Source organism: Eumetopias jubatus, unplaced genomic scaffold, assembly GCF_037043125.1.
Source record: "Eumetopias jubatus isolate StellerSeaLion01/CBP00866 unplaced genomic scaffold, mEumJub1_p1.0 scaffold_3, whole genome shotgun sequence".
Taxonomy (NCBI): Eukaryota; Metazoa; Chordata; class Mammalia; order Carnivora; family Otariidae; genus Eumetopias; species Eumetopias jubatus.
The window spans coordinates 54,319,032-54,333,866 of record NW_028274809.1 but is presented as its reverse complement, the minus strand read 5'-3'; the positions used below and the strand labels follow the sequence as shown (position 1 = coordinate 54,333,866).

At 36.5% G+C, this 14,835-nt stretch overlaps 1 protein-coding gene across 2 annotated transcripts in view; it reads right to left on the bottom strand.

The window, feature by feature from the left end:
* Positions 1 to 578: 578 nt before the first annotated feature.
* The window catches only part of CCDC141 (coiled-coil domain containing 141), a 188,954-nt gene continuing 174,697 nt past the window's right edge, over positions 579 to 14,835 (bottom strand). The window contains exons 23-25 of one of the 2 annotated variants that reach the window (XM_028124937.2): positions 13,030 to 13,877; positions 10,563 to 10,647; positions 579 to 2,341 (exon numbers count right to left, since the gene is read on the bottom strand). In XM_028124937.2, the coding sequence (XP_027980738.2) occupies positions 2,306 to 2,341; positions 10,563 to 10,647; positions 13,030 to 13,877 (969 nt within the window). In that variant the 3' untranslated portion in view covers positions 579 to 2,305. Of the gene's footprint in view, positions 2,342 to 8,958; positions 10,648 to 13,029; positions 13,878 to 14,835 lie in introns of those variants that run through there. The other variant, XM_028124918.2, reaches the window with a different exon arrangement.

Below are 14,835 nucleotides of genomic sequence, written 5' to 3'. Positions count from 1 at the left end.
TTCAGGTACCTATTTTGCAGAGTTCTTGGTGGTCTTGCCTACATCCCACACATCATCAAAACTATGTGATTAAACATGTGATACCTAAATCTGAATTCATTTTCAAACAGGACTCTACCACTCTCAGACTAGTTTCTTGTGAGAAATCAGTAAATTTGACTTAAGAAAACTGTCTTCACTTGCTTTGATTACTGTCCGGTTATAAAACAGATCACTATTCTACAATGGGATGTTAAATAGGAGAATATTTCCTATCAAATATTAAACACCATGATGATTTGAGCAGTTGCATTTATTAAGAGCATTTGTGAGTCAATATTTATACAAGAATAAACACCCCCAGGTGCAAGAGGCTGAATGAAATGACAAATGTATTGTTTTTTACAGAGATTTAATGTTGAATTACATTTTAAGGAGCTCCCAGTAGAGCAAAGAAACAGATAAGTAAATTCTATTGTTTCTAGGTACTTAGTAGACATAATATACATTTCATTATCCACATGCATAAACCATTAGCAGTAAAAAAGAAATGAACACACAAAACATTTGTTCTTGAAGTAATCATATATGCTTTAATAACTTTAAGAAATGAGCTAGAGAAATCCACCTTTAAGGACCACATTCAGTACTTCATATGGAATATTCACATACAATAGCCAATGGATTAAAAAAAAAACCCAATAGCAGCTTCTTGAGGATGATTTATGGTATTACATTTAAATAAAAGTAACCTCTAAGTTCTATTTTAGAAATAACTCTTTTAGGATTGCTATCTATGAGGAATTTAAATAGACTTATATTTGAAGTTGATATATGTGTATATAGATTGGAATAGTATTTTCCTGTTTTGATCTGCTATCTGGGAATTCTGTTTGAAAATACTGGTTTTTAATTATACATTTACAAAACTGGAGTTTGGCTGACTATTTATCTTGTAGGACGCATATAAATACATGTCTGTATTATGCCATGCTAAAATAAGAAAAGTCCATTTCTTCATTAACTCTTGGTCATGAGTTGCTCATTGTATTGGTACCATCAAGTGTTTTTCTAACCTCATTACATCACATATCACCTGGGCATTTCATATATTACTGAATTCATACAGATAAGAACTCATACTAACAAATAGGTATGCACACACACACACACACACACACACACACACACACCCCATTTGTATCACCAAGATCCAAAACACTTAAATGGTTTTTATTAATTCATAACGATACTAATGACATGTGATATACTGTGCTATATAACCATGGTTAAGACAATCAATGATAATTTCTCATATTTAAAGAAACCATATAGATTTTCCTCATTCTAAGTCTCCCTGTGAGATAGCATCATTCCTCTAACTGGCTGATGGGCCAGAGGGATTAGACGTCAGAGCACGGAATGGGACTCATGCACCAAGAAAACTAGGCCCTGTACCTTGCTGCATGTACACTTTTCATAATCCATTTTTAATTGTAAGAGTAAATTGATATTTGTTTCCAATATATGATATGTTGCCATAAGTTTGAACAGAAACTACAATGAGTACTCTGCTTGAATATCCATTTCTAAGTCTTGGATGGTATCCTAACAGTACTTCACTGTTTATACATTTATCTTTACAAAGCTTTTGATAAAATACAAGGTCAGTACTTGTCTTTGTAATGCATCAGTTAGTTTTCTTTTAAGTGATAAAGAATAATACCATTCTATTTTAGACAAATGATGTATATGACCAAAAATCACCTTCAAGAACATGGAAATAAAGAAAGCACTTATAGTTAACATTTAGAAAATACAAAATGATTAGTTTCATTGAAGTTTCCAATTAAATGTAGGTGCCAGAGTAGTCATTTGTATTCTACCTTTCACTTAATTAATAGACCAAGGTATGACTTTACGGAACTGATTACTTTTAAAACTATAATACCATGTCTGGCATATTTTAGTCCTGGTTTCTATCAAAAAGTCTTAGGAATATACTAGCAGCATAAGCTCATCCTTGCTGGAAGGAAGTACTAATTCATGAAAGATACATTCATTCTTGCAGTGTAGCAGAATACCAACTGATAAATCGTCCACTCTAGGATTTGATGTCAGAGACCAAAAGGGCTCCTTTTCTTCTAATATTAAAATTGTTATTGTTGGAGAAAGCACAGCTCTACGATGCTATAATTACAATGTCTTTTAAATTTTTCTCTCTTGGTCTGTTGATAATGACAATGGCCAGCAAATGATCAAATTTGATTTATGTTCCACATCAAGTATCCCCTTGCCCTGGTGAGCATCATCTCCTTCAAATAATTTATCTCTTTTGAAATCCCCAAAATATCATGGAAAGCTGCAAGAAAAATCAAGTGTGAAATGTTGCAAGTAGATGACAAATATCCATGATGTCTGTAACAAATTTATGGAAAAGGGACAAATTCATGTTACCTGCCCTTGCCCCTGCCTCTGAAAATGCTGATTCACTGTGATTCATTTATTGCTATCTCCTTGCCTTTCTCCTGGATGCAGTTGTTGCAGACCTACTTCCGGTAAACTTGCTGTGTTCACTAATTGGTTTTAAGAGTTTTTGGTAGATTCACTGGGATTTTCTGCATAGAAAATCATGCTATCTGCAAATAAAGATAGTCTTATTTCTTCTTTTCCAACCTGCAAAACTTTGATTTCCTTTCCTATCTTGTTCACTGGCTAGGACTTCCAGTACAACGATGAATAAGAGTTGTGAGAAGACATTCTCACCTTCTTCCCAATCTTAGGGGCAAAATGTCCAATCTCTTTTCGTTAAGTGTGATGTTAGTTACAGGAGTTTTGTAGATAATCTTTATCAAGCTGAGGAAGTTTCTTCTGTTGCGAGTTTTCTGTTTTTTTTTTTTTTAATTTTCATGAACACACGCTGCATTTTGTCAAATGTTATTCCTGAATCAATTGACATAAGCATGTGATTTTTCTTCTTTTGCCTGTAGATGCAGTGGATTATATTGATTGATTTTTGAATATTGGACCAGACTTGCATACCTGGAACAAATCCCATTGGTGTATATAATTTGACTTAGTCATTGTTGTATTTGATTTGTTAGTATTGTGTTGGGAATGTTCATGTCTATATTCATGAGCGATATTGACTATAGTTTTCCTTTCTTTTAATATCTTTTTTTTAAAATCTGGTTTTAGTATGAGGGTAATTCTGATCTCATAGAATGAGTTTTAAATGTCCTCTCTACCTCTATTTCTTGAAGAGATTATGGTGAATTGGTATTATTCCTTCCTTAAATATTGGTAGCTTTACCAGTGAAACCATCTGGGCATATACTTTCTTTTTTGGAAACTTATTTATTATTGCTTCAATATCTTAAAGAGATATTGGGTGATCCAGGTTGTCTCTTTCTGCTTCTGTGAGTTTTGGTGGTTTATATCTTTCAAGGAATTGATCCATCTCATTTCAGTTCATCAAATTTGTGGGCTTCGAGTTTCTTATAACATTCCCTTATTAGGCTTTTAATATCCAAGGATCAGTACTGATATATTTTTATGTTTTCCAAAATATTTAAAAATTTCTCTTGAGATTTATTTTTGACTCATGTTCTATTTAGAAGTGTGTTGTTTAATTTCCAAGTATTTGGAGATTTTCTAGCTATCTTTCTGATGTTTAGTTTAATCCTGTTGTGATTTAAGAACATGCTTTGTATGATTACTATTCTTTTCAATTTAAGTAAGGTGTGTTTTATGGCCAAGAATATGGTCTATCTTGGTGAATACTCCATGTGAGTATTCACTGTTGGTGAATAAAATACTCTACAAATGTCAGTTGGATCCAATTGATTGATAGTGCTCTTTTAGGTCATATATATATCTTAATATTTAGGTGTTAGTGGTCCCATTTATTGAACTTCTCTCTTCTTCCTTATACTGTGTCATACTGTACCTTCGTATTTTGGTTCACATCTCTAATCACAGCTTCCCTTTGTCTTTCCCCCTACTCCAGAGGCCATTTTTTCTCACTGTGATTACATACTGCCTTGTTTTCTCTTTTTTCTTTTTCTTATATGTGCAGTATCATTAAGCAAGTAGTAAATTCATTAGGACTTGTCTTGAAGGACATTTGCTTCCTTTAGAACTCCTAGCACTATGGTGCATGTAGGGGGCAATGTTCACACAGAAGATGAATATAACAGCTGATTGATTGGAATGTGCCAAGATCCCCCAAATCAAGAAGAGGACTGAGGCCTTCCAGCATACCCTGGGAGTGCCGTTTTGAAAGGCTGGTTGGTATCTATCAATGAATGTCTCGGGGAATTTTTTCACCAGAGAAAGGCTCGAATGGACTTTTCTAGAACATGGTCCTTGTATTGGTTTCCTGCTGTGACAAAGAACCATAAACTGGGTGGCTTAAAACAACAGAAATTTTTCTTTCTCAGTTCTGAGGCCTAAAAGTCCAAAATCAAGGCATCGGTAGAACCAGGCTCTCTCTGAAGTCTCTAAGGAAGAATAGTTTATTACCTCTTCTTGTTCCTTGGGGTTGCAATCTCTGGCGCTCCATAGTTTGTAGAAGCTGACAAGGCCACCAATCTCTGTTTCTTTTATCATATGGCCTTTTCCTCTGTGTCTCCTTTGTCTCTATGTCTGTTATGGTCTTCTTATAAGAACACCAGGCACTGGGTTTAGGGCCACCCTGATGCTATTCAATCCAGTATAGTCCTCTACTTGGGCAATGAAAAATGTCATACAGACACATTTTATTGTGGTCTCTAACTCCCTCTCAGGGGGTCCCCACAGGCATTTCCTCAATCTAGAGGAAATTCACAGTGAGGGGGAGGAGAAACCCACAGCTGACACTCAGTTTCCTCACCCTGATGTTTGGCTATTTTTCCCTTCCTGTCTTACATTTCCCAACGCTTAGTGGAACATAGCATACAACTCTCTCAGGTTCCTGCATTATCCCATATCCTCACAAGAATTTATCATTTTTAGTGGGGGAAACATTCTTATTTAATCTGATAACCGAGACCAGGATATGATGAGAAATTCTATTACTCCTTTAAGAGTAATAGAAATGATAAATATTCATTTTAAGAGGCATCTTCTGGAGCTGCATTAACTTTAACCAAAGGCAGGCCTCCGAGAGTCAACATGGCAATGGCTGCTAGGGAAGACACTTCAGAGCAGATGGGCATTTTTTAGCCTTTCCAATCCTGCCAGGTAACTGGTTTCCTACTTTGTCTGCATTTCCAGTGGCCCTGTTTGCCAACAGTTTGTTTGTGTGTGGGTTTGCATAATACTTATTACACAGAAAGGTTCTCTGGCATCATGAGAATAATATGGGTTGGAGACTATTCACCATGAATAAATTATGTTTCTTTATATTTCAACCTTTGAATTTTTATCTTCAAAATATTTCATTATATGATTTTTTAATGCTAACATGAGATAAAAATACCATTTTGTAGTTGTTTAGATCAATAAGGTTCTTGGAAAGAACAGTTGTTGAATGTCAAAGGGAAAAGTTTATTTCATTAGCTAGCTCTGGAGCTGTTATTTCACAAGTATTGATATTTAAGTGGGTCCTAAATGGAAAAAGCCATAGCAGGGAGCCATCTGAATACAGATTGAAAACGTCAAAGTATGTAACTATTATTTCTCTGGTTTAAAGAAAAATAAGGTTGGACAAATGTTTTCCAGCTACTCCTATGATTAAAATATGTTTCAATTTCAGCCAGTCTTTATTGTGCTAATTGGAAATACATGCACACAAACATGCTTGTCTATATAACTCTTTGTATTTCCTTGTCTTTTAAGGAAAATAGGGTATTAATTTTATGATATAAAAAGGAGAATCCAAAGAATTGGATTTGCCAGGCCCTGGCTTATACAGATGAAATTGCCATTGAACAGAAGAAAGAGCTATCTGGCCAAACACTCAAACTCCAGAATCAAAGATTTATTCATCTGGAGGAATATCATGCATCCAACCTTCACCACTGATGCTTGGGTGGTTGATAATGTTATATAAACTCTCACCAACACAAGGAACAGTGATGTGGGGATTCACGGGTGAAGGCCAAATTAGCAGCTTTGTGCTTTCCATTTTAAGGTTGAATTCATACACAACTGATAACATTCAAATCTCATCTCATGTAATGAGAGCAGAGAAAATGAATTGTTTTGCTTTAAGCAGGACACTGTTTCATTCAGTGAATGCAAATCTTTTGGCTCTTTGATACAGCTCAAGATTCTGCTAATGGAAAACAGTCTGTCATGCTTTGGCATTTGCATTGACATGCACAATATCAGAGAATACTAGGAGGATATATTTTATTTTGTTTCAAATAACTTATTTCATGGTCACACTTAAAATAATGTACACACAACAGGAATGTCAAAAGCTTCAGATGGCAATTTCTAGTAGGGAATAATCATAAATAAAAACAAAACCAAAAAATGCAATATTTCTTCCTTTGTTCATTTGAAAATCAAATAATCTAAATTCTTGGATTTGGCTTTTTTAATATTTACATATATGAATGAAATGCTGGTTTCAAATAAGATACAACAAGATTACCAAGATTATTGATTACTACAATAAAATACTGATAATTTGTACAGTGTTCTAAAGAAGTACATAAATTCTGGTTTTGGCATTTTGGACATAGTCATTGTAGTATGCCTACATACTTCATGACTAGAACTTGATTCTGATTGGCCAATGTCCATAATAAGAAAGAATAATGAGGTAACAAATACATCTTTCCCTTTTTACATTCCCCCACTAACTCTCTCCAGAAAAAGAAAAAAAAAAAAAAAAAACAAGCTAGGTTTATCTTTGTTTACCTCCAACAACAATTCAAGAAATATTTATTGAGTATGACTGTGGCTTAGGTGCTGGGAGTATAATGATGAACAGGGCTGTCACAAATCCTGCTGCTAAATATCTCACACTCTAGCCAGAGGAGACAGATGCTCAAACATGCAACTGCAATGCAATCTTTCAAGGGATATGACATGGGCAGGTCAGGTGCTGAGAGTGCCCGTAGCAAGAATATCTACACTGGACTTGATGGCTCAGAAGGCTTCCTGGGGGAAGTTGTGTCTCAAATGGACCAAGAAGGATATGCAGGAGTTAAGCCACACAAAGATAGTTTTGGATATAGTAAGGGAAATCTGGGAAGAAAGGACTAGAGGGAAGAAAGAGCATGGTAGGTTAAAAACCTGAAGTAAAATGTCATTTTGTGGGGGGGATCAGAAGGGATGGAACAGAGATTAGGAAGGGGAAGGCAGGTACTAAAGGGCCTTGTGTACCACTTGAAGAAATTTAAACTTGAGTGAGGTGGTTAGAAGGTTCTTGCAGTAATCTATTTTAAGCCTGCATCTTGATTATAAATGAGCGTTAGCATTATGGAATAAAATAACTAATTGTCTATGACTTCTTTTTCCAAAGATTTTAGATATTTTAGAATACACAAAGATTCGAATGTAAGGATTTCGGCAGTAAATTTCTCTTGGAATTGAGTGTGAAAAAATTTTACCACCAAATGTTTATACACTTATTATTAGAAAATCAGAACTGGAAAGCTCAATAATTTTGCCTTTTAGGAAGCTCAAAACAGATTTTGTGTTGCGTTCCTTCAAGGTGTCAAGTACATGTTCTTTTTAATCTTCCTTGTCATCTACATTTTCTTGTTGAGAAGTGTTTTGATATTACTAACTGTCTGGAATTTTCTCTAGAAGAAAATGCATATAAATAGTATATATATCTTTAAAAAGGAACATCATTTGCCTAGGTTTTTCATTTTTAATCAATAATTTTAGTTCATACTTTCATAAGGAGACTTCTTTGATCAAGACAGAAATCCTAGCAAAAGGAAAATCACACTTAAGTCTTTGAAATTAAAATATAACTGGAAGAATAACTGAATAGCTAATTTTTCTTCACTGCTGTGGGAATTACTAGATAGTCAATTGATAGCACAAAAGAATATGTAGGTAGATAGGTATGTAAATAGATGTATGGATGGATAGATGACCAGATGGATGGATGGATGGATGGATAGATGGATGAATGGTTGGACAGATAGAGTGATATACAGATAGCTAGCTGAACTATATCTAGAATATCAGCCTAATGCTTTTTCCCAATATTTGAGCTCTATGTGTATGTGCATATATGTGTATATACATATATTTGATATATGTCAAATACATATTATATTTGATATATGTATCAAATACACCCGGGGTTTATACCTTATTTAGTCACACACCATGGATAGATGGATATATATATATCCCACCCTGCTGCCCACTAATGCTCCCCATTAGCCTTTAACGGGCATGCAACATGTAAAGCAAACAAGCAAGTCCCATGCCCTAACAACCTCTAGCCACAAATTCAACCAAGACGACAAAATGGGAAAGAAGATCTTACTAAATTAACAAGAAAGAGACAGAGGGTCAGACAAGAATTTCTTACCTGGTCCTGCCTGCCCTCTTTGGACATGACTAGATTTTACTATTTAGCTTCAACATGGGAATAGCAGTTAGGCAAGACATGTAAAATATGTGAAAGTGGATAAAATGGATAGGAGACTTAAGAGACTGTGAGTTCCCTAGGACATTGTATATATATAAGCTTTTAATCGGTTTCTGTCGATATTTGGAAGAAAATTAAGAGATTTAATTGTTTAAGTAAATTGATGCACAGAAAAAAATATGTCAACTTTACTCAAGCACACATTTCATATCTTCAAATAACATTCAGTAGCTTTTTAATATTAACTTGAATATATTATTTTTTTCTACTTATTACCAGACTCATTAATTCAACAAAATGTAATAGAGTGTTTTCAGAACCCTAAAAGATTACAGTTTACCCAAATTCTATACATTATTTGAATATATTACTTTTAAGTATTTTTATTATTGTAGATAGTCTTACAGCAACATAATTAATTCCTTCCCTTCATCAGAAATCTATTATATTCTTTCAACTAAAGATTTTGTTCTACCATGACAAGACCATGTTTAAAATTTAAAAACAAATGCTTCTCTCATTCATGTTTATTTTTAGAGGGAACTAAAAAAGGTCCTCTTTTCTGAATAATATATTTCAGAAATGCATAGAAAATTCTTCAATATTACAGTGATAATTAGAAGAAAAGGATAGAATTCACTTTATGTTGTCTTATTACATACTTTTTCCCCTAGATCATACTAAATGCATCTTCCTAAGTTTAATTTCAAGTCTTTGAAAAAGATGTAATCTTAAGAAATTAGAAAGGAATTTAAGCTCCAATTCATAATACATCACCTCCCCTCATGGGAAAGGTTGGAAATCACAGACTAATACCATTCTAATATTCTAAAGAAACAGCATCTGAATGAGAATAGTGGGCAGGAGGCAGTGTGATGATAAGTCGCATCAAACAATAGAATTACCTTCAGCCTTCATAGAATGCTTTCTATTTTCCAAATCTTTACAAGACACGAAAAGAAAACTCTCAATTGCCCAAGAGGTAGACGATGAACCCATTTTTCAAATGGGAAACTAAGGCATTGAGATGTCTATACCACAGGCTGCAAAAAATGGTCAGCAGCAGAATCAAGAGAAGATGCAGGAGGAACAGGTTGCCATCGTATATATGTGGCTGCCCAAAACGTGACCATGGCATGACAGGAATTATGTTGGTCCATCTGCAGCCTGTGTTCCAGTTTGCTCTATGACAGGTGCAGCTGATGGAAGTTTGAAACTCCCTCTGAAGTTGACAGCACATCTATTCGCCATGGTGAAACCCGTGAGATCAACAAGGAATGACTATTTACATTGGCCGCCTCAGATTTAGGAAGGTAGGCTAGGTTGAAACTACATAGAATGTATTTTGATAAATGAAATCAAGACATGAAACACAACAAAAGGACAGCTGATGTGATAAGGTAAATTACAGGTTCACTTCAATATTTCTCCTGTTATTCTACAGAGATGTTTATGAGTACAATTAAAAATAAATTATCAAACAATTGGATTTGAAATTTAACTCACACCTCTCTGCTGATTCAAGCCTTGATATACATGCTCTTAAGTGAGGATGGAGTAAACATTGTGTAATCTTACTGGGCTTTATATTGAACACATCTCTTTCTACAATACAAAAATATATGCTTATCCACTGCTAAGAATTTACCAAGCTCCTCAAATATACTAAAACACTAGAGAAAATATGATTATTTCGCTGTTTGGTATTAGCCAAACAAACAACATGACTAGAATGTGGGTACACTTGGTGGAGAGAGGCAAGCAAATATAAGAGATGCAGTAAAAGAAACAACCATGGGGTCGTTCTTTAGGCTCATGAGAATGATGTCCAAGAGCGACAACCCCACAGTTACTGTGCGAGTAACCAGTACATTAGGGACACACTAATGTAGATGACACACAGCATTACCCAGTTTATTCTTGTGATTGGCGGCCTGTGGTTACCTGTCACGTGGAGGATGACATTGGAAGAGAAAATGCCACTAGAGTTTTGGGCCCGAGCCACATAGAGGCCTGCGTCTGCCTCACATACCTTTGGAATGAACACCGAATGTCTTGTCTCCTTGTGTAAAACCTGTAAGTGCCCATCTGCAGACAATTTCTGGCCCTTCTTGTACCTGAAGCAGAGAGTCAGTTTTAAAGTCAGGATCACTGTATATTCACATCATTTCTAAGCTCTAAAAACCATTGCAAACAAGCCCATTACCATTGTAGTACTCTCTCTCTCTAGTATTAGCAGGAACTTTGCAGCTACCACAGATTCCAATGGGCCTTTCATCCTTCAAGCAGAGGTTGGAGACTTGTGGCCTGAGAAGTGCTTGATCAGGTCAGACCATATTTTTCAAAAAACTGACTTTTTGGACAACATTTAACAGTTGGAATATTGCATGTGAAAATTCAGATATCCAACTATTCTTTAAAAAAAAAAAAACAACCCAAACAGGGTGCCTGGCTGTGTCAGTCAGTTGAGCACCCGATTCTTGATTTCGGCTCGGGTCATGATCTCAGGGTCATGAGATTGAGCACCACGTGGGGCTCCACACTGGGCCTGGAGCCTGCTTAAGATTCTCTTTCTCCCTCTCCCTCTGTCCCTACCCACCCCCTACCTCTCTCTCTCCTTCTCTAAAACAAACAAACAACAACAACAAAACACAAGAAAAACCCAGACCATCTGGTCACAGAGGGCCACCATTTGCTTACGGCAACAATTACTGAGAGTGTGAAATGGCACCCCTCTATTTGGCTTGTGTCATTCTTTCAGCTGCTATGGAATAGCATCCTGTGAGTTCTGAGAATCTATGTTGGAGTGAGACTCATCCACCCCATCATATTCACCCCACAAGATCATGTGAGAATAAAAACATGCTATTTTAGAGGAAGGTACTTATACAACATTTCCTGGTGAAATGAGTTCATTTTTATGAATTAATTTCATTAGAAGAAAATGATTTATAATTGTAAAAGGCATTTATATAATTGGATTATTACTGTTAATGACATGTTTCTAAAAGTTTCCTATGAACACGAGTACTTAGCTGCCTCTTTTTAGAAAGCAATTTATTTTGTATATTCTAGATTCTTGTTTATTCATACCCATGTTCCTTCACCTAAGAAGCGGTGACAAACCTGAATCATTTTCTGTTCCCATTGCCTATGTGATAATTTTGCATTTTTATGAGTGTCCTAAGAATGTTTATTTCCATGAGCTTGCCGGCTGCTAATTGAGCAAAACCACTGTAAATCCAAAAGCAAGGTATTTTTTCACAATATTATGATAATTCTTCAACAATAAATACTAACCAAGTTATTTGTTGTGTGGACAAAACCAAGAAACACTGCAGACAACATTTTTCTTTGGGATGAACTGATATTTAATAATGAATTAAATATTTTTTAAATTCATAAATATGAAATTCCTGATCTATTAAAAAAACATGCAATTTTAAAAACAATAAGACAAAAGCATGAATGGCTGCACTGTATCACAAGTGTAGTCTCTTTTCATCATCTGAGAGACCAGAGTTTTCTCATAGATTCTTTAGATAAGCAACTCACACTTCAAGTATCATCAGTGGGCACGCATAATAGTTGAAATTGTTAATGTAATGTCTACTGAAATACTATGATAAGTAAATGCTGTTTTACTTATCTTAGTTTATGAGTATGAACTCAGTCTCACAAATTTGTAACTTTGTCCTCAGATAAATCTACTTACAGATGAAAAATTTCTAAATGTTTAGAAGTAACCCACGTAGTAAGAAAGTGAGAACTACTTTTAAAATAACAGTGATTCAAAACCTGTATTCTGCAGTTTACTTTCTATTAAAACAAATATGCTAAAAAATAATGATGTCTCCAGAGGGAAATCCTATTGTTCACAGCTCAGTTATTACACCACCTTTCAAAAATGGGTTTATTACCTGTCACTGGGAGCAACTGTGAAAGAAATATTTTTATTCCATCTTTCACACTGAAGAAATTTATAGAAAGAAATCTTAGTGAAACAAACAAATATTACAAAAGTGATGTGTGACTCTGTTAGGAAGAGGGAGAAGATGAAATGGGTAAATGAAAGGAAAGGGGAAAACCCAAATTCTTATGTTTTTTAATCGAATACGGGATATTAAGCTAAGAAATGTCATGCTTATGCAGAAATAAGCAATAGGAAACAATTTCAACCCAAAATCTTCAGAAATGTGGAATGTTAAACTAATAGGAAAAATAAAACAAAACAAAAAACCCCACAAAAGAGTGCAGTTAAGTTGCAGTGCTTTTGCAGTTGGGTAAGTTATTATTTTATGTGGTTCCTTTTGCTTCTTCTGGGTATTAGCCGTGCTGTGCCTACAGGGAGAGCTGGGGGTTGGTGTGAGGTTGAATCATGCACAGTTGCAGTGTTATAGAATATTAATAAGCTATCCCTACACCTTTAAGTTAGTGCACATAGAATGATTTGCTCAGTCATTCAATGCATTTATGACTTGTCATTATAAGCTACCCACCATGTCAGTGTAGGCTCTGGAAATCCTGTTACTTCAACTTCCAAAGTCACTGGAGAACCTTCCATGACAGTTACATTAGACAGGAGCCTGGAGAAATTAGGAGCCTGGCCAGCGAGGCTGACCACCGTGTTCTTTGCTGATGTACATTTAATCTCCTCTTGGGGGACCATTTGCCTCTGATAGGCCCGGCTGGGGCCTGATCGAAACCCAAGGCCTGAGAATGCATCCTGGGAAGCATGCAGCCTGTCTCGGGTTTTAGTGATGTTATTATCAACATGCACTTTCTCCTGTGTTTCTAGCAAACTTCCCTGAGCCTGAGGGTGCTGCTGTGAAGCTCTCTCATGCACTTCACTCGGCATGCTCTCTGGATGTTTAGCACTGATTTTGCAGAAGGCAGTACTTTTTTCCAGAAATCCTCGGGAGGTTAATGGGAGCTCAACTTTGGACTGGGGGTAAGGCCTCTCAAAATGACTTGAAAATGTTTCTCTGTTATCACTGTAAGCATCAGCCAAAGCAGCAGTTGGTGGAATGCCCGATTCCTGGGCCTCCCCTGCACTGCTGGCCCCGGTCTGCATCCTGTAGCTGCTTGTGTGAAGGCTGAGGGCAGGGCTGGCATGCTGCTCCACGTCCATGGCAGCCGGGGCAAGGGGGGAATCGGGGCTTCCTGAGAGTGGAGGCAAGGAGATGTCATCAGGTGAGACACATTCGTATTCTTCTCCTGAAAGTATGTCTGCAGGCAGGAGCCGGCCTTGGACAGCACCCTCTCTGTCACAGGGTGGCTGCTTCAGGTGCGGGGGACGCTGACCCTCTCCTGTTCCACTGATGGCCCAAACACCTGCTACCTGTGCCTTCAGAACAGAAAAGCCAAAGCTTCGGGTTAGTCACTGAGTTTTCTTTTTCCAGGTCTCAAACTCCATCAGACAGACAATCTGAGAAAAACAGTGAGTTAAAGGTTGGGGCGCTGGCACAAGCGGTACAGAACTTGAAACCATAGGTCTGCTGAACCTGGGCCCAGTCCCATGCCATGCCTAAGGAACTGGTAAACTGACCTCCAGGCTCTGAATGAAATGTATAGACCTTGGGAAACAGAGGCAAGAAAGCCCTAGTTTTCATCTCTAATGAGCAGGTTGAAATGGATCAATGTCTTCCAAAATATGATCTGAGGAATCTCCTCCCACCCGCAAATTCTGCTTTGTTTTATTTGTCTACACTCCATGGGGATGCATAGCTCCTAAATCTCAGAGGCTCCCTTGTTAGGCAATCCCTCTGACCCTCCTAAGAATAATCTCTCTTTCTTTCTTAGGAAAGCCATTCTTTATTATTATCATTATAGGTGGTAAAATATATACAACATGAAATTTACCATTTTAACCATTTTTAAGTGTACAGTTCAAAGACATTAAGTACACTCACATGGGGGCAACCACCCATCATCCATCTCCAGAACTTTTCCATCTTTCCAGACTGAAACTCTGTACCCATTAAACACTAAATTCCCCATTCTCCCCTCCCACCAGCCCCTTCTACTTTCTGTCTTTATGAATTTGACAACTCTATTTACTCCATATGGAAAAAGGCATTTTTCATGACTGGTTTTATTTTCTTAAAGCCCCTTATTTTTATTCTTCCATGAAAAAGTATCTGTTGAACACCTGTTTCATACTAGGTACCATGCCAGGCATTGGTGAGATGAAATGAGTAAAAGTAAACCCAGTCTCTGCCCTCAGGGAGATAACAGCCTAGCGGGAGAGGTAGATGTTAATGGGACAATCACAGGTTACGGTCTTTCACAAGAGAACACAAGAT